General features: G+C 38.2%; 1 protein-coding gene across 2 annotated transcripts; it reads right to left on the reverse strand.

The window, feature by feature from the left end:
• Positions 1-7,432: 7,432 nt before the first annotated feature.
• On the reverse strand, positions 7,433-16,488 carry LOC109020196 (nitrate regulatory gene2 protein). 2 transcript variants are annotated; one of them, XM_019002625.2, is made up of 5 exons: positions 14,536-16,488; positions 13,405-13,619; positions 9,363-9,586; positions 8,600-8,712; positions 7,433-8,428 (listed from the first exon to the last, which is right to left on the reverse strand). In XM_019002625.2, the coding sequence occupies exons 1-5, from the start codon at positions 15,911-15,913 to the stop codon at positions 7,920-7,922; spliced, it is 2,439 nt and encodes an 812-aa protein (XP_018858170.1). In that variant the 5' UTR covers positions 15,914-16,488; the 3' UTR covers positions 7,433-7,919. The 2 variants fall into 2 exon arrangements, with proteins under 2 accessions (XP_018858170.1, XP_018858163.1); XM_019002618.2 differs by having other exon boundaries at positions 7,433-8,712.
• Positions 16,489-20,238: the final 3,750 nt, after the last annotated feature.

A 20,238-nucleotide genomic window follows, 5' to 3' on the forward strand; every position in this document is an offset into this window, starting at 1 on the left:
ATATATGTGCGAACGTATGCTGATAATTTGTGTTTCCACTTTCTCTATCTCTAGAGCTGCATTTGGTTTTTAATGCAATTTTGATAATTTGCACAAAATAATGTACCTTTGGTTTGTCTAGGTTCAATTTATTCTAGGCTTTTGATTTTTCTTCCTTTTCTGCATGTTGTATCCTGTAATTCTTTATTGTTGAGCCTATGTTTGGACGATTTCGGCGCAGTAATCTTTGTTGGGTACCGAGTAGGTCTCTTGTAGGGGTGCCTGGCGAGTGGTAGTTCTTTGCATCAATCTAAATTCTTGTTAAGTCTTCATATCCATGCGGACGTATGCTTATAATCTGTGTTTCCACTTTCTCTGTCTCTAAACCTGAATTTGGTTTTTAATGCAATTTTGGTAACTTGCACAAAATAATGTACCTCTGGTTTACGTGCTTACGTGCGTTCTTTTGAAAACTTCATTGGACGGGGCTTTTCCTTTTAAAAAGGCTTTCATTTATTTAAAACGTGTCCCCTGTCAGTGCCTTCATTTCTTTAAGGTTCGTGCATTCGTGCATTCGTACATGCATGCATACATCCATTCGTTCTTATCACTTTCATAGGCCAGTACACACTGTTACGCCCCGTGTGTTTGGGGTTAGCGGTCTTCCTTTGGACTCGGATTCTGCCCGTGGCTACAGGTTGGGAATCCCTTTCATAGGGGGCAGCACTGGGTGCACTTCCAATACTACTTACCCGGCATTGCAATCTGCCCATTTATTGGTACCCTTTTCATTCATTCATGTGGCCGTTACGTATCTTCATACATTCATGCTTTCATTTCTTTCTTTCTTTCTTTTCATTCGTTCATTCATGTCAGCTCGAAAGAGCTGGAGCTTTCATTCAGTTCATTCTTTCATTTAACAGTCCTTTCATGAAAAAACATTTCTTTTCATGGATAAACATCGTTTGGGGCGTAAGCCCGAAAATCATCTTTTCCTTTTTCAGTTCAATCATTTCTTTAACAGTTCGTTCGTGAAAACTTCATTTAAGAATATACATGGGCTTAAACGTCAGCTTTCATGGCATCCCATAAGCGTCACCTTGAACGTCGTCAATCATGGAATCCACGAGCATCACCTCGTGGCGCACATGAGAGCATCGGTTCGTAGGATCTATAAAAGCATCAGTTGTCATGCCTTTCATGCATTTTCATCAGTTTATGTATTTTCTTAGAAAATACATACAATAGATACAGCGTATAGTCATCCATTCACATGCGTACAATTAATACTTTGGTTGCGTAAACAGGGGCTGCCAAGGAGGGGCCGTATATACTTATACCTTTGAACACTTAGCATTTTCTTTCGTAAAACATCTTTCGTCTTTTCTTAAAGCGTCATAAAGGAAAAGCTTTCGTTTTCATTTTCTTTTATCTTATAAAGACTCTAGAAGAGTATGAACGTAACACTTACCTGGACTCCATGCTATTTGCATGTTATACAGTCCATTCATGTGATTGTCAGATGGCAACCTACATGCATACACATACCTTAGCGTCATTCTCTATCTAATACATAAGCAACTTAAACTAGAAATAGAACTACACTTTACTTGGAACACTCTCCTTCTATCTCATTCACTTACGTGCTCTTTACTATGTTAAACCCTGCGGGGACCACTTACGGTCACCACATCTTCCAACTCAAAGTCTTGCCTCGAGTGCTCATCCACTAAAGTGAACCCATGATTCACCTTAGGATTAAGACACTAAGACATTTGTCTTACTCTTCTTACAACCACGTTCGACGCATGATTCCGACCAATGGAATCACACATCTCAATCCTAACGATGCACCCGTCACTACCTTCATGCATCTTAGCCCACACTAAATCTTCATTCCCATCCATACAAGCCACACGGCTCTAAGCCAACTCTGAGGTTTAAGCACCGTGCAACTATACTAATGACAGATTACCCATTACATATGATGAATTCGTCCGACACATGTCACTCACCATGTTACACATGTACCTTACCCCTTTATCACCTAAGATCAACATATAACATGTTGATCACCTGCTTGTATAAACAAGCACCATACTCGGATATCAATCTTCTCTTGACCCGGCTAGCATGACTCTTCATGCTACCCGTCCCTTTTGACAGTTCATCCCAACACTTGACATGATAGGACTCAATTCACAACTACGCCTTATGTCATGTCATATAGCTCGAGATTGCTCCCAAGCTACATCATGACCTTGTCACATCACCTGATATCCCGTTACATCATTTCTATGCCAACTCCTAACCCATCACAAGTACGGTTTCTCACGTACTCCTGTCACATCGTGACATCTCGTCACGTTTCCATTACGCCATTTTTACACTTTAACACTTCAACCATCATAAGCATGACTGCCAATAACCACGTCACTTCATGACGTTGCCCAGTCATGCTTCCGCTGCGTACTCTTACACTTGTTCCACTACTTCGCCCATCATAAGCATGACTGTCAGTAGTCATGTCACTTCGTGACATTCCTCAGTCATGCTTCCACTACGCACTCTTACACTTGTTCTGCTACTTCAGACCTATTCCTAGCTATATAAGTCCATCACAATGACACTTGCCACCTCAGACTACAGGCTACTCCATAACTACTTTGGGACACTGTTCCACAATTCCTGACACTATCCATCACGTTCCACGCCCATAAATCACATAATCATCCTTATTTCTGTGACACACCACACGACATATCGTTGCACCTTATAGAGTACTTCCCATGCGGACTCTCTTATCACATGTTACGCCACATCATCACTACGGCATACCCGTCATATAGTACATCACATGGAGTACATTCCACTTGTACTCCCTTTACATACGCTCCATCACCATTCCACATGGAGTACACTCTATGTGTACTCCATTCATCTGTATTACGCCACATCACCATTATGGCATACCCGCCATATGGTGCATCGTCCACCACATAGAGTACATTCCACATGTACTCCCCACATATACAACACGCCACATCACCATTATGGCTTACTCGCCATATGGTGCATCACCCCATCATACGGAGTACATTCCACATGTACTCCCTTCATATACCATAGCCCACACAGAGTACACTCAGAGTGTACTCTTCCCGTTCCACACTACGTCAGGAGGGTATATTTTACATATACTCTCCTTGTCACACATTACGCCACACACAAAGTACACCCAGCGTGTACTATTCCCATTCCATCTTCCACGTTACCAATACAGCACATATTCCCCAACCACACTACATGGCACAGTTCACAACACTACACAACGTACTTCCCAATTACACCCAACACTTCACCGCATACTGCACGGCACAATACACCTTCATACAACATAGACAAGCCCAACACTTCATTACACAACACCACATCACAATACCACAATTCTACAAAACCAACAGCACAGTCCACAACCTAGTCAACTAATCAATATCTAACATAAATACGAGGGATAGAGAGTTATACCATCGACGGGATAACCAGTGCGTTGCTCGTTGACCATCACGGTCGAAGACGTCGGAAGGGTCGTACGTGGCGGCTAACCCACGTACGTTAATTGTTTAGGCGTTTGGATAACTAGGTATGGTCTTGGAAGGGCTCATGGTAGCCTTGTGATGGTGGCAAGGAGCATAACACGACAGATCTAGCCGTGTACAGTGGTTGTCCATCACATGCAGTGACTACCCACCACATAAAGTGGTGGTTTGGACCTAGGGCTCGACTAAGGGAGGTGCGGTGGATCTCGTGGTGGCGTCGAGGTGGCGCCACGGTGGCTCGAGGTGGTGCCACGGTGGCGGTTCAAGGCCATGAAGTGGATGAGAGGTCGTGGGAGAGTGAGAGAGAGTGTGCATGCGTGGGTGGCAGATCAGGGCCATAGGTGGTTGAGATGGCTTAGTGGTGGCTTGAGGAGGCCGAAGGTAGCGGTCATCTGTCGTGTGTGGCGGTGCACGGTGTGCAACCCGTGCGTGTGAAGAGAGGGAGAAGCCGTGAGGTGGAGGGAGGCTTATGGCCATGGGTCACATGGAGGAGGAAGGGGAAGGGGAGAGGAGGTCCATGGCGTCGCATGATGGTCGTTGGTGCCGCATACGGCGGCGCTAGAGGCCGCGCACGATGAAGCCGTGCGTGGGTTTCCTTGTGCGTACGTGTGTGCAACGGAGAGGGAAGGTGGCTACATGGGAGGGGCCAAGCTCGCTGGGGAATGGTGGCCGGTGGTAGAGGAAGCTGCCGTGTGAGTGGTGGCGTCGGAAGACGGCGCACGGCGGCGCTACGTGCACCAAGCCCATTCGGGCTGTGCACTTCCGAAATGGAGAAAGGGAGAGCGTGAGAGAGAGAGGCTGGGCCGGTTGAGCTCGCCGGAGGGAGGTGCAGCCGGCGGTGAGAGCTGGTGACTCACGGTGGCGCCAAGCTGAGGCATGGAAGAATTGGGCGTGGGCGAAGCCGCGTACAACGTATGCCAAAGGAGAGAGGGAGGAGAGAGAGAGAGAGGGGGCTACGGGAAATGAGGGAGAAAGAGAGGGGGTCTGGGTATTTAACCCAGTCCCTTCATCTGGGGATCTACACAACGATCTAACGACGATGGATTAAAACACTGATTTGAAATGCGTAAAACATTAACTTAATTAAAAGCACTTAGGGGAATTAAGGTAGAATATTATTTTAAACTAACTTTAGTTTATAAAATAATATTCTTCATCATTAATAAAATGATGAAGTCTCACTTAACATATTAAAGAGAATAAAACCATTTAATTAATAAAAACTTTCAACATAATTTAAATCCCAAAATATCTTAAATAATTGAAATCATTTTAAAAATAATATTAAAATGATTTCCGATGATTATAATATTTTTGGAGCTCTTCAAGAATATTATGATTGTCGCATTTAAGATCAAATCTTAATTCAATAACACTGGAAATACTCCTTATATATATTTCCAGCATATTTAAAACATTGGGCATGCCCTAGAAGTCACATGATATCTTTCGAGACATGCCATTATGGTTCGACACGCATAACATGGCTCGCAGTCACTAGTGAGAAGGGCAGATGATCACATAATCTCTGCCTTCGGGATTTGCTTACGTCATAAAGACGAAACATACGTCAGAAAGAAGAAACGTAATTAAGAAGAAAGGAGCAGGGTATGACACTGTTGATCCTCCGATGCTTAAGTTAGTAATGGCGATGGAGATAATAAATAGTAAGAAGATGAGAGTTTAAGATAATAGTAATTGGTTACCTCGCTTGCTGCTGCCATTATCTTATTTATAGCTACCGACCTGGTTCCCCACCATAGTGGGGTGTTGCATAGCAAGAGATAACACGCTTGTTCTATTTGATTCATTGAGCTACTCATATGTCGTCACCTTACCAAGCGGGGTTGGACTCAGAGTCGCTATGTATTGCTCGAGCCTTGGGCCGCATTGAATGCGGCATGTCTTCTACTCCGTGCCGCATTGAATGCGGCACGTCTTCTACTCTGGACCGCATTGAATGTGGCATGTCTTCTGCTCCGTGTCGCATTGAATGCGGCACGTCTTCTGCTCTGGACCGCATTGAATGCGGCACATCTTTTGTCCCAAGTTCCTTCCTTCTCATTAATGCTAGGTGTGATCCGCCGTAAATCCTCCGTCTAGTCATGAGTGTTATGCTCCTTCCTTCTCTAGCCTTGTGTGTCTTGTCCTATTAGCATGATCTGACCCAGGTCTCCTGTCCGTGCCCTGATCCAGATACTATTGTCTGATCCAACCCATATCATCATCTGAACATTAATCCGGCCCATGTCTTTGGCCCGGATCAACCCAAACCATATAACCAGGTTGCAACCTGGGCCTTGGTCTGGGCCTAATGTAAGGGATTTTTCCCCTTCACACCCCCCCATCTTCAGCTTTGAGTGAATTGAGTATAAATATTGCTCGTTTTCCAAAGTTTTCTCATAAGCTATTAGAGTCATGTAGTTCTCTAATGGTATTTGTAGTGTAAAGTTTTTTTTCATTGCTTATTTGCATTTATGTTGCAGTTTTAATAGCTTAGTTTGTTGTATGAGGAATGTTATGCATAAATTACTATTCACTTCTACATCTCACACTTATAACTTTTTCATAAGGTGTGAGGTGTGGGGTGGTGAATAGTGACTGATAAAAAGAATTTTTCTTATTGTATTTTATTTTCTCTATGCTTACACATTCTACCATTTCTTTTGGTATTGATGTAAATAATAATTTTTATAGTCATTATTCCTCCATCATAAGTGAAGGCGTTAGAAAGAACTAGGATATCAATAGCTTTCTTGAAAATATAGCTTCATAATTCACAACAACTATTTCAGTTTTTATATAAATAAAAAATATAAATAAAGAAATAAAGATTCAAGTCGTCATTAATTATTTGAGATAGTATTTCAGTACATATACATATGTATATAGGTTTATTCTTCATACTTTCTATAGTTTTGATAGAAGGATTACTTTAATAACGGAATGAAGTCAACTCCATTTATTAGAACAGCTTCCATTGAGTCTATGCACCTATCCTTTTTTATTCTCGCTTTGTGAACCCTTATTTGTTTCTAGAAAGGGTTTCTAGAATTTGAAAGTTATCAGAGTTGAAAATGACAATCACTTAAAATGTGTCACATTGCAGGCTAGAGTTGAAAATTTTATAATAAAGAACATTTATCAATTATAATTAAGGTAATGCAATATTTTAGGCAACATAGTACTAGTTTCCTTCCGTTCCATATGGCTTTACACATGGTTTTTAGGCGCTTAGAGTAGAACATGATTACTTTGACAAGAATATAATTATGATAACAAACTTCAAAGTGGCTGCTACTTATTTCATCCAGAAGAAATAAGGATAGGGTTGGTTTAGATTTAGAGATGAGATGATTTTAAATAAAAGATAAAAATTGAAAAAAAAAAATATTATTAAAATATTATTTTTTAATATTATTATTGTTTTAGAATTTAAAAAAATTGAATTGATATTTGAAAAAATTAAATTGTTTATTATATTTTTTGTAAAAATTTAAAAAAATTATAATGATGAAATGAGATGAAACACTTTTTGAATCCAAACAAAGCCTAAAAATATACAAGTTGTAATAAGATATCTATATATATATATATATATATATATATAAATATATTATTAGTTTTAAAACAAGCTAAGTTAAACCCATACAAACTTTGTTGTTTATATTTAAAATTATCTCATCTCATCTCATTTTACTATCCAAACGGGATCTTAATCGAGCTTGAGCCGGCTCTGATCATTTAGAGCTCTGTATGCATGTTAAAATGATCATCATATAAAAGTTAGCATCAATTGTCAATGGAAAAGGAGACAACGGATTGATACCCATTATCAGATAAATCATTCAAAACTATATTTTATATTCATTAGCAGATGAACTATTCAACATTTTTATCCAGAAAACCTAATCTACATCCTCCACATTCCAAAAAACAATTCATACAGCCACCGATGACCAATCAACCAATAAAATTACATAATTTTACAAAATTCCTATCTATCTATTTTGGGGTTGTTGCAGAACCATATTTCAAAAACAAAGCAACTGAAAGTACTGACCACCCCCAAGGATCCACACAAACTTCTCTTCTACCAACCATTGTATTTGTAACCAATAGATTCAACAAACCCTATTTTCAGCATGTTCCTAACGTTGCTTCCTACTATGCCTAACATTTACCGGTATAATTCCCATATCCCCCTTACCTAATGACGTTCTAACCATTCTAAATGTGCATGGCTGGCAAAAACTGTACATAAAGAGGTGAGGTGAGATGAGAGGAGGCTCAGTCCTGAAAAGTACCCGATTTTTCTTGTCGAAACCAGTACATAAGAACTCAAGAGCCTCCATTTTGAAGTCTAACCTGCTCATGAGCCTTCAAAGCCTCCGAAGTGAATTTCTCCAGAGCCTCGAAAATGGGAACCAAGCCTGCTTGTATACCGTTAGAAGCTTCATCATGAACCTGTTTAACGGTTTCCTTATGCCTGGCTCTCTCTTCATATAATCTCTTCCTCATCGAATCCAAATCCACCTTTAAATCATCAAGCGGTGAAACTCCACTTCCAGAAGTAACCTTTGACACAACAGTTTTATCTGACATTGCATCATGGTCGAGCTCCATCCTCCCCATCTCCATGCGTAAGGTTCTAAGCTGTTTCTCAAAATCTTTAGAGAGGTATTCTGCTTTAATCCTCTGACGCCGTTCCTCATCTTGCCGTTCCCATAATTGGTGCAAGCTTAAAGCAAATTCATGCAAGGAACTTGACAAGCTTTTTTCCGATATTCTTACCATTGCCTGGTACCAATCATTGCAAATTATGAAAATTGGAGGAGCTCCAATTCGACCTGGGGAGAAAGGGGCAGGTCCATCAGGAGTTTCTTCTTGTTCTTTGTCAAGGCACCTTAAAAGCCACTCGTTTAAGGAGTGGACATAAGATTTCTGGGTGTTAATCCAATTGTTAAATCGGGAGCACCAATTCAGAAGCTCCATTTCAAGTTCAAGAGTAGCTTTCAAACCTGAGTCTCTGTAGAAGCCAGCATTTGCTTTAAGAGAGCGACTTTTGCTCTCCATAATAGCTTGGAACTGTTTCTGATGGCACTTGAGCATGCACTTCCACATTTTTATCAAGCTGCAGATAAATGGCCAATTTTCAAATTAAATGAGATCATGCAAAAAAGATTAAATCACATAAATAAACAGGGAATAATATGTTAGATTCAATTGTGTACTCCCAAAAACTAATGGGCATCTGTCCCATCCCTAAAAAGTTCCACCATGAAGCCAAGATATAGAAAGAATCAAAGCCTTTTCAATGGCATCACACCCGCAAGTCTTTAACATTCATCAATAAAAGCCCCAAAGGATCATGGAGTGGAAGCACCCCAACTATTTCCCAGCTAAGGAAAGGAAAATACATATCAAATGAGATCTCAGTAAATATTTCACTAAGAAAAGACTTGGCAGGACATCGAAAAGAAATATTTTAAAAATGTCCGTGAAACTAGTAGATCATTCAGTTACAATCAAAATCACCAAGATAAATAACTACCTAGTTTCTTGTACAAAACAACTGACCCTTCTAAGCCTTTCTCTAAAACCTAAAACAGGGGAAAAATAAAAAAATAAAAAAGAGAGGAATGCAAGAAGACAGGTCAGACATATTGGAATATGCTCTACAACTTTTCCATTCGAATTTTCTGCATACACACAGGAAGTACTACTTACCAAGCACCAAAATGACAGTAATTAACTAGAACAAGGAGCAAATCAATTTCATACCCATGAATCAATTGAGTGAGTTGGGGCTGCAGTTCTTCATCCCTCAACTTATTTATCCTGCGTGAGATGACGTCAACAGCCCTGATACAAACATTGATTTTTGTCTGCAACTTTCTTATCGAAGCTCGAGTAGCATCTATTTTACTGGACTCAGCTCCTCGGTCATCCAGAACTTTCAGTCTCTTGCACTTTTTTTCATAACTGGCCCGTAACATTTCTTCATCCTAGAATCAGAGCAAACATTTTAACCTAATAAGGAAGATTTTGTGGAACAAGAGTATTATTAAGTACTTGGACCATAATGGACTAATTTAAAAAAAAAAAAAAACAGAATCACTGAAGCAGCCAACTGAAGTATCTAGAGGTCATACTTGGCATTACAATTACATTTAAAAATTTTAATAATATATTCAGATTGGGACAAGATTGTAAAGGACTATAATCAGCGAGAAAACAGCACAGGAATAAAACATGCCAAATGGTTACCTAAAGACCACATTAAGTTGTACACATTCAATCATCCAGAAGAAAGTGCAGGGACATTATCAGCCAATTGAAAAGAAACCACCCCAAATATGTAAGTTCCTCTATCCCATAAAGAACGGGCTCGTTTCCAAATGCACAAATTTTGGGGAAAACTAACATCCCAGACTTTTAACTAAGTTTTCACAATCGGTCATTTTGAAAGTAATCAACACACGAAATGAGGCACACTAATACTTTCATACTAAACAGCATTGTGGGCAAATGATGCTTTGGATTTCAGAATAGACACTGATTAGGAGGTATGAAATGCAATTGAATTACTCATTATGGTGATCCATAAGTTATCAAAACACAGACCAAGAAAGTCCCACTAGGAAGCTTCCTTCACCTTCAACCCAGTCTGGTTTGAAGCTTTCTCAGCCTAAATATCGAAGGCTTAAACATTGGAGGTTTACAATGTGGAAAACACTAATTGACAACTCTAACTGCACGACACATGCATTCTGGTTCTCTTTTGGCTGCAAATACATTGAAATTCAGATCAAACAATTTCAAATTGTTTGATCTGAGAAAATAGAATTATAGGAACTGTGTAATCACCACTTGTTTCAAAAGCTTAAACAGATGGGAAGAGCTAAATTTTATCATTTATTTTATATATTAACACTCCTCCTCATGTGTGCGCCAGACTCTTTTTCAATGGATGGCCTAACACGTAGAATATTTAATTAAATGGGGTAGAGTGTACAGTCAGGGTTCGAACTCGGGACCTCTGCTCTGATACAATGTAAAATCATCACTTGTCCCAAAAACTTAAACTTATGGGACAGGGTAGATTTTATTATTTATTTTATATCTTAACAGGAACAAAAACCATTAAGAAAAACTAAAATGTATCAAATATAAAAAGGGGCAAAAACCATTAAGAAAAACCAATATACATCATATATAAAAAAGATGACGCAAATGGTGGAATGGGCAGTAAACGTACTATTAATAAGAGTACTTTACCTAACCTACAAGTTTACATCTGATCATTTTTAACACCTATTCAAAAGTATTCTCAACTCATAACAATATCTTCTTCAATGTATGAAAAAAAATCCCTAAAGTGTACAGAAGAATTGGCATAAATGAGGTAGTTAACGATTTTAAATTTCAACACCAATGACCATCACCAAAAGTAATTGTAAGGAAAACTATAATTTGCACACCCAAACTACCACCCTTTGTAATACCCTTCAAATTTTCAGTTTCAGTATTTTCCACCTTCAAAGTCCCAAAAGGTTGTCATATGGACCCTCTAGGGCCTTAAATGTTCAAACTATCCTTCCCTCCGATAAAAAATGACAATGATGTAAGTTAAGGCACCGGAACCAAGTTTTAAAAGCCGTTCCGGCACGATGAAATGGATTATTCCGTTTCGGCTCAAATTCCAGCCGTTCTGGCCAGATTCCGGTGTTTCGGCCCGAGCACATATTTCAGTCCGGAATTGTGCTAAATGGCAATTTGGGAGAGACTCAAAAAATGAAGGGGCAAACTTGTAAAAGCGGCAACCCTTTTCTTCTACCCTGCCATTTTCTTTTCAGTTTTCACTTTTCCTACACTATTTTCTCTACCTTTCAGCAGCCCAGCCTTCCAAATCCAGACTTCCAGTTCAAGGCTTCAAGTTCAAGCTCCGGCCACAGGTCATCGTCCACTCCGTCGCAGCACCTCGGTGTCTCAGTCTCGCAGCACCTCGGTGTCTTAGTCTCGCAGCACCTCAGTGTCTCGGTCTTGCCATCAGCCACGGATTCTCTCTCTCTCTCTCTCTCTCTCTCTCTCTCTGAGATGGGGTCATCAAATCATGATTCGTTAGTTTATTTTGTTGTTTGAAGTTTTGAACTTTGCACTTTGGAATAAATTATTGTAAAATGTTGTCCAATATGCAACTGGCCCTCAGAAAAGAAGGCATGTGAAGTTATGAACTCCTGAGCTATTATGAAGAGAAATCATTGAACGGAATGGCTCCGGTAGGGATTATCTGAAATTTAAGCTATTAGGATTTGGAACCGGTTCTTGTCTATTTTTTATTTTTTTTCATTTTCACAGGAGCTTTTAGTGGAAGAATGCCTCGTTATAGCTGATTTTTCACCGTTAGAAACTTAGAAGAGAGTGATGCATCTGTGTTCCTACCAGATTCATACTCAAACTTAGTATAGCTCCAGCAACAAGACACCTCCTAGTGTGATCAGTGTCACTACCAATGAGAGCCTCTTCTGAAAACAGGGCACTTGTCATCTGGTCCCTCAAAGTCATCAATATACAACTCCTCAATTTCTTGGCCAAGTGACATTGAGTTTCTAAGACTACTTGTATTGAGTTTTACAAATATGTTTGTTTTAAGACTTGTATTAATTGTTAATATATATATATACATATATATACATATATATAATTTATCCATATAACATCTATCCCGAAACGGTACACCGAAACATACCAGCACCAAAATATTCCGTTTCAGTACCTCATCCAAAACGGAATTCAAAACTTTGCTTGGAACATTTTAAGGTCCTAGAGAGAGCACATTGCAACTTTCTAGGGGTTTGAAGGTTGCATATACTGAAATTCAAAGTTTGGATGTAGGTACGTTGCCAAAGGGCTGATAGTTCAGGAATACAAAGTGTAGTTTCCCATAGTGGACGTTCAAGTTGATTAATGTGTGCCCAAGTTGTAGATAACAAAAGAAAGCTAACTTTGCATGGTAGAGCCAACATATGACAACCCATAGAAAATCATGATTGAAGCGACGGCACGTTTGAACAATAAAATTTAGCATATTAGCTTGGTGCCAGAAGAGGTTGCTAACGAGCCTATGTGGTACTGATCAAGAGGTGGTGCATCGTGATAAAATTGTCTTATAAGGCTCCTATCAGGGTAGAAGAGATGCTTGTATGGGATAAAATTTCCTTGTAAAAAATTGTCTGCCTGAGAGGAGTGTTTTCAATTGCACAGAAGCTTAAGAATAGTAGTGACGTAAGCAAAATCTCAGGAATTGCCCTAGAACTTCATAAAAGCACTGAGAAAGAGTGTAACATGGATCGAGACATTTATATCAAAGAACAAACAATTGAAACAATTGGAACTGCAACAACACACTATTCTAAAGCGTATCTTGTGGTAGTTCATGTAATAGCCCTAAATATCTCACTCTCACACAAACAAGGCATCAATGCTCTCCTTTGATGAGATTCTTTTCTTTTTTTTTTTCCTTTTAACGAGAGTGGTTTCTTAGGTGCTATTGGCAGGCATCTATAAATAAAACCCTATCCCAAAGCCTACACAGACACCACCAAGTCCTTAATGAAATTGTATATTAAAGTGAAGATTGTGGAAGGCACTTAAAAAATAGGAATATGACATGATTGTTCAAACAACTAGCACACACAAGGTGTGCAAAAAGCAAATTCCTTTATCAACAATCATAAGAACCTAGAATTTGAATTTCTATATTGAAGAATTTTATATTGAAAAAATAAAAAAATATATATACACATTTTTAATGCACCCGTACCTTCACTTCCTTATATAGCTTCTTCTCCCATGCATAAAGTTTATCCAAAGTTGATGAAAGGTTTCCAGACTTCATATTGAAGTCCTTCCCAGATTCCCCATAGTATGCTTTCGCTATTTTCACAGTCCTAGAAGATAATCTTACAGACACCCTGGACCGAGGAGGTGAAGAAAATTTGGAAGGTGCAACAGAATACCAGATCCTAGAAATTATCACTGCATAAAGACACAAGTTTCAGCAAAGTGTAGCATGATTTTTTATATGGAGCTAACAATTAGAATTCATCAGGCAAGAGATCTCAAATTATGAATAAATTAAATGCTCTCAATTGCCTCAAATATACTAAAATTCGCATCCTAGTCATGCTTAATCAGTCCACTATAGTAGGATATGGCATCGTGCCACTTCTGTCTTCTTACAACTCATAAATTAAAGTATTGTTGACAAAAATCAGAGAATCAGCATTTTACAGACTTTTTTTCTTCCTTCTGAAATTATGGTTTAGACAGCTGGTGATCACAAAAGTCCAACAAAGAATATGTGCTGGTGATTTTTTATTGAATATATTTTGCAACTAAAGGCCTCCCATTATTCATTCATCTAGCTTTCGCCCAGACTGATATCAAATTTATTTAGATACATTTCTGCATAGAATTGAGTCAAGACTGGAAAACCAGTCTTACATCAAATAGTCTAGGCAAACACCCTTGGATAAATAAAATCAAGATTATTTACTACAAAAAATGGTGAAACCGTTAGCACTAATGTACAAGAAATTCCTTTAAAGGTAAAACGCAGCAGACACGAAGCAAAAGTAAAAGTTTCTTCTTCTGTGAAATTTCTTGTTTCTTTTTCTGTAAACTTTCTTGCATGATCATGTCCAGGTCAGCCCGAAAGGTTAAGAGATGAGTAGGCTTTCCCTAAGCATAAACTCTCTCAGCAAAAATCCTTTAAATTACTCTCTAGAAAGCTTGACACAGTCCATTTAGCAATTTCTAAATGACATTTTTTCCAAAAAAAGAAACCAAAATGCTGTAAAGCATAATATACAACCCAAAACTATGGAAGAATTCAAACCAATCAGAATCTATCAATCAAGAAATGTATGATCAGCCACAAAGACATACATACCTCTAAGTGCAGCACTTCTAGGCTGATAAGGCATCTTCCCCACCTCAAGCAATAGGCCAACCTCTTTCCCATAACTGGAGGCAGTCTCAAATTCATCCCTGATTTCCTTGACAACCTCTTGAAGATCCCTCGTACCGTGGGCTGACAATGTGGTCAAGCTACTCGGCATGGAAGATTCACCATCCATTGGATGCGATACCTCATCGACCCCAAAACTCACCCCTTTCTTCCTCGAGGACCCTTCTTCGGACACAATTGTGTCAGGACTGCTCTTTATCTCCTTTTCCTGAGCAGAGTTTGATTGTGAGCTACGACTACTATTCAATGGTATTGTGCTTGAACTTCCTGAACCATGTATTGGCACGGCCCTTGAAGTCCCCTCACCAGCAGCCCTATTATTATTCAAATTCATATTCTCGTCCTCATTTAACTTCTTCTTTTCCTTGTGCACCACCTTTGCGGCGACCTCTTGCACTGTTTCATCCTCCAAATCAGGAATCCCCTCCCTCGCCCTCACCTCTTTCGAGTCGGGGCTACTCGTGGTCGATCCGAACGCGTATCGAGTCTGCGAGAAATAGCCCGGGTAACCAGTACCATCATAGGTATCAAAAACGTTGAGAAAATCCCAGGTGGACACCCTCGGTGGCGAAGGCGGAGGAGGCGGCGTACTCGGCTGAGGATTACTCTGGGGACCATTTACCGGCGAACCCATCGGAGGAAAGCCGAAGAAACCACCGTACCCGTCCCCATAAGGGGGATAGCCCGAATACCCGTACGATGACTCAGGCCATTGCCCGTTTGCCGCAGAATATCTCTCCGGATCCGGTTGCACGACTGTCTGCATCGGCATACCGGAACTTTTCATGTAATACATGTGAGAATTCACTCCGGGAGGCCCCCAACCGGTAGGAGGAGAGGCGTAAGAAGGAGGAGGAGAAGAATAATGTCCCTGTTCTTCCGGACTACTATCGTGGATGTGAATGTGACCCGAACCAGAACCCGATTCGGAGTCGGACGACAAATGCAAGTGTGAATCCGCAATGTTTTCCTCCTCCTCCTCCTCCTCCTCCGGCGGGACCGAATGCGAAATCGAGGTCGACGACGACGAGCCGTTAATGTTCACCCTCTTCCCAGCCTTCTTCACTCGATCGGGGGGAAGAGTGAGGAGCGGAGAACTCGGAGACGACGAAGCAATCACGAGCTCCTCGTCAACAAACCGCCGCAGGGAGTCGCCGACGTCGGCGAGGGAGTGGAAATAGGACAAGTGGGCGGCGGCGAGAGCGTAGCGGTGATCAGACGCCGCTTTGATGAAGTCCCTACGCTCCCTGCAAAGAGTAACCAAAGGGAGATCGTCAACCTTGGAGGGTCCGCAGCCCATCCCCAAAAAAAGAGGTCCTCAGAAGCAGAGACCGCGGTTTGACAGCCCGAGTCATAGCGAAGACAATGTCAAAAAACGACCGGACAAGCAACGCCGGAGCATCGTCGTAACAAAGAGAACCACCGGATCGAAGAGTGCGTTTTAGAAACACACAAAACAAGTATTCACAACACCCATATAGTTAAAAGTAAACTTAATCGGCGACAGAGTTTTTGGTGCCTGCGAAGGAGTAAGGGAGAGGGAAATCTGACCGTTGAATCAATTGGGTTGAACGGATTGGAGCCAAAGAGAGCAAATGGATTTGAAATGGAAAATCTGTGTGAGAGAGACTGAGGGATTTTTTTTGTGAATTATTTATGACACTAGTAATGAAAGATAGGCGTGGAGATCTGCGATGCTGTTAACATGTCTCCCCCTGCTCTCTCTCTCTCTCTCTCTCTATATATATATTTATGGCTGGTAAATGGCAGTTTTGAGAGACGCGGTAACAGAAGAAGAAAGAAGAAAGGAATAGAAGGAGAAGAAGGCTCACGGAACCTGCCACTGGTAACGCATTTGGTCTGTCCTCTCTTTTCTCGCTCCTCTGATTTTTAACGTATTTTCTTCCACGCCTTTGGTCTGTGTTCCCATTTTCGGCCGGCCTTCTTACCCAAGTTTCGTTTTAAATTTTTGTTAAACTTTTTTTTAGTAGAAAAGTTTAGGGGATGCTTGGGAATAAGACCAAATGATAAATCTATTTGGATTATAATGTTGTATTGAATTTTAAAAAATGAAAGATAAAAAATTGAATAAAAATATTATAAAATTAAAATATTTTAATAATATTTTTTTTTATTTGAAAAAATATAAGTTCTTTTTTATATTTTATTTAAAAATTTAAAAAAATTGTAATGATTAATTAATTATTATTTGAAAAAGTAGAAATTTTAAAAATTAAAAAAAAGTTTTATTTAAATGATGTTTGAAAAAGATGATGAGATGAAAACCATTTTCAACCAATCTCTTAGTTGTAGATCATACACTCTATATTGTTTACTTAATAAAATTTGATTTATAAAAAAAATTTATAAATTAAATTGTGCTAGCATTAATGATGTAAGTGGTGTATTGTTCATATGGACTTGTGAATAAAATAATTTATTTAAATAATATTTTAATTTCTTAAATAATATATTTTTATTTTTATTTATAATTATCTAAGCATTTATCTAAACGAAAACCAAAACAATTTTAACAATTTTTTCCAAACAACTTTTTTTAAGCCTGATCACATATAGATTTCATTATTTGTAAACTATTAGCTATTATTAATAAATTATTTTTTATTTTTTTATTATTTCACTATTAATTATAAATATTTATAAATATTCTTAATATCTAAACGTTTTTTGCGGGGCTTTCCCATCAAACTTTACTTAACAGTGACTCGATCCAACTCCTTTACAGCATCGGCACGTCCCTTTCAATGAAACAACTACTCCTTTCCAACTAAACCTTAATTTGTCTTTCATTCTCTTTTCTAAGGTACGGTTGGATCTTAAATTCATTTGAATTTATTTGAATTTATTATTATAATTTATTTTAATTTTAATATAAAATATAATAAATAATTTTATTTTTTTAAAATAATAATAATATTAAAAAATAATATTTTTTTATCTCAATTCAATTCAATTCAATTCAATTCATCAAAACCTAATAAACTTTTCAAAATGGAAAATGAGGTGCTGATTCTGGCCAACTACTCGGCTGGCCTGCCTGCCCACCAAATCAATATAACAATAAAAGTTACAATAAACTGTCCACCAATTGTGAATACCGTTAGTTAAAGTGTTCTTTTGGTGCTACCAAATCTTGACCTCCTCCCCCATCTTTACTCGGTTTTCACTTTTTATTCTCTATCTTTTAACTTTTACCTTTAAATTTTTGCGCGTTGCAAAAAAAAAAAAAAAAAAAAAAAACCTTTTCGCGTAGACTTATTTTATAGGGACAAAAATAATTATTTTATTAAAATAAAGGAGGTATAAATAATGGAGATGGGAAACCCAATAATTATCCCAAACTAGTTAATATGTGATAGAAAAATTCTTCTACTATTCACCGTACACACCTTATATCTTATAAATAAAAAAATAAAAAATAAAAATTTGTCGGATATAAAGTGTGTAAGTGAATAATGAGTGATGTATAGTAAAACTCGTAATAATAAGTCAAAATTAAACAAATTGGAAATGGTTGTAATAAGTCGGTCCCATATTTCTTGAAATGAAATTAGATGCTTGGCGAATAAAATGAGATGAAAAATTTATGAATAGTAATAAAGTGATTTGTAAATAATAATGAAATTATTTGAATTATAATATTTTATGAAATTTTAAAAAAATCAAATAAAAAAATTAAAAATTAAAAAATATATAATACATTTACCCAAGGACTTCAGGTACCGTTCATACTTGGATCAAAGGCCTCGACAAGGGTAAGTGAATTTTATGGTAAGTGTTTTTTTTTTTTTTTTTTTGATAAAAGGATCACATATCATTCATAAAAGAGAACATACAAATATGATTTAAAAAAGTTAATTACAAATGTTAATAGCTTCCCAACACACTACAATGACTGACATGGTCTAGTCTAGACGACAGATCGCTAAAGACCTAAGTCTAAGGGATCTGTCGTACACATCCCTGTCCCCGACAGAGAAATAGTAACCAGGTAACAAAACCCATATCTCTACTAAGCGGAGTAGGGTACACCAACCCCATACACTGTCAAAGAAGAGAGGAGACATCTAACCGTTCAGACCAAGGTCCGAAAGGACATAATTTTTGGATTTTTTATTTTTTAAAAAAGATAAACAAGACACAAAATAAATTACAAAGAAAAACCACTGAAACAACAGAAAAGGAAAATGCTCTGACGGCTGCAGTGGCGAGTGCAGTACACGCACCACCCTAGAAGAAAACCGCCGATCGATCTTGGAGGTTCCGGACTCACAGACTCCAGTGGAGCTGCGCATGGCGCCAGCAGAGGCCTCCTAGCGGCACAAGAAAGCCACTCACCGAATTTAATGTTGTCTATTTGGTTCTCATCCTCAGCTAGTCAAACCCAAGTGGGATAGAAAAGGGAAACTGATGAGCATATGGGGTGGGTTTTTCCTTCTTTGGAGACAGAAACTGGGAGCTAACCTTTAACACCATCCTCTTCATGGTTAAGAGAATAAAATCAATTTTAGAAATTCTCAAAAAAGCTAAAGTGCTATTACTAAACTTGACTTAAAAATATATTTTTTTATTATGAAGGAAGCACAGGTATAAAGATTCTTTATAATAAATAGAGTCATTTTATATTAAAATATTGAAATTGTAAATGAGAATACGCGAAAATATTTATTAAAATTTCTCAAAGTTCGTACAAAAAAAAATTCATAACTTAAAATCTCTGAAATGATCTAGGCCACTTCATACCTCCCTGGACTAAATCTCATCTTGTAGCAATACCTTTATAAATATTTTGATCTGGGGTGGTTTAAAAACATAAAAATAAACTAAAATGAGTCAATGACTCAGTAAAAAAATTCATTATAACGTAAACATATTTAACATAAGGTTTTTCATATAATATTTCATGCTAAGAATTTAAAATCATGATTGTTCATATGTATGCTATGACGTGCATCGCTTGTTTTGAATTATCTTACTTATCTGAATTGTTATACTTATCTTACTGGCCCACATATTTGACTCTATGTGCAAAGTTGTGCACCCGCCCCAAATCCCGTGGCCGCAAGGGGAGTCGCTAATAGTATTCTGGCATACTATAGGGGACCATACTTAGTTCCGTGGCTTGCACATCTACTCATAAATCGCATTGGTACCATGCATCTGAATGGTCATCTGATTAATTATTCTAAACTTATCTTACACTTGATCTTATAAAAATTTACATATATTATGCAACGTGAGATGTATAATATATACATAAATATAATATGTAGAATGAAACATGATGAATAACGTGCTTGCAAGTCATGACATGCGTGATACGTAAACACTGACTTCCAAAGAATTGGTTTTAATAATAATATATATAACTAGCTAACGTATGCTAATCATAATTCATGATTAATCTACTTACCTTGCAATGTTAATCTAATATTTTCTGCGTGTGAATGATTTCTTTTCATGGGCCGTTGCACTTATGAAGGTTATGGGTTTTTTTTTTTTCCAAATAATACACGAAATGGATATATTTGTAGAGAGATTTGGGAGAGGGTGCCGACGAGTTTGAGTTGGACTCGATTAATACATGTAGTAATACTAATCTAC

This window comes from Juglans regia, chromosome 15, assembly GCF_001411555.2.
Source record: "Juglans regia cultivar Chandler chromosome 15, Walnut 2.0, whole genome shotgun sequence".
In the NCBI taxonomy this organism is placed as follows: Eukaryota; Viridiplantae; Streptophyta; class Magnoliopsida; order Fagales; family Juglandaceae; genus Juglans; species Juglans regia.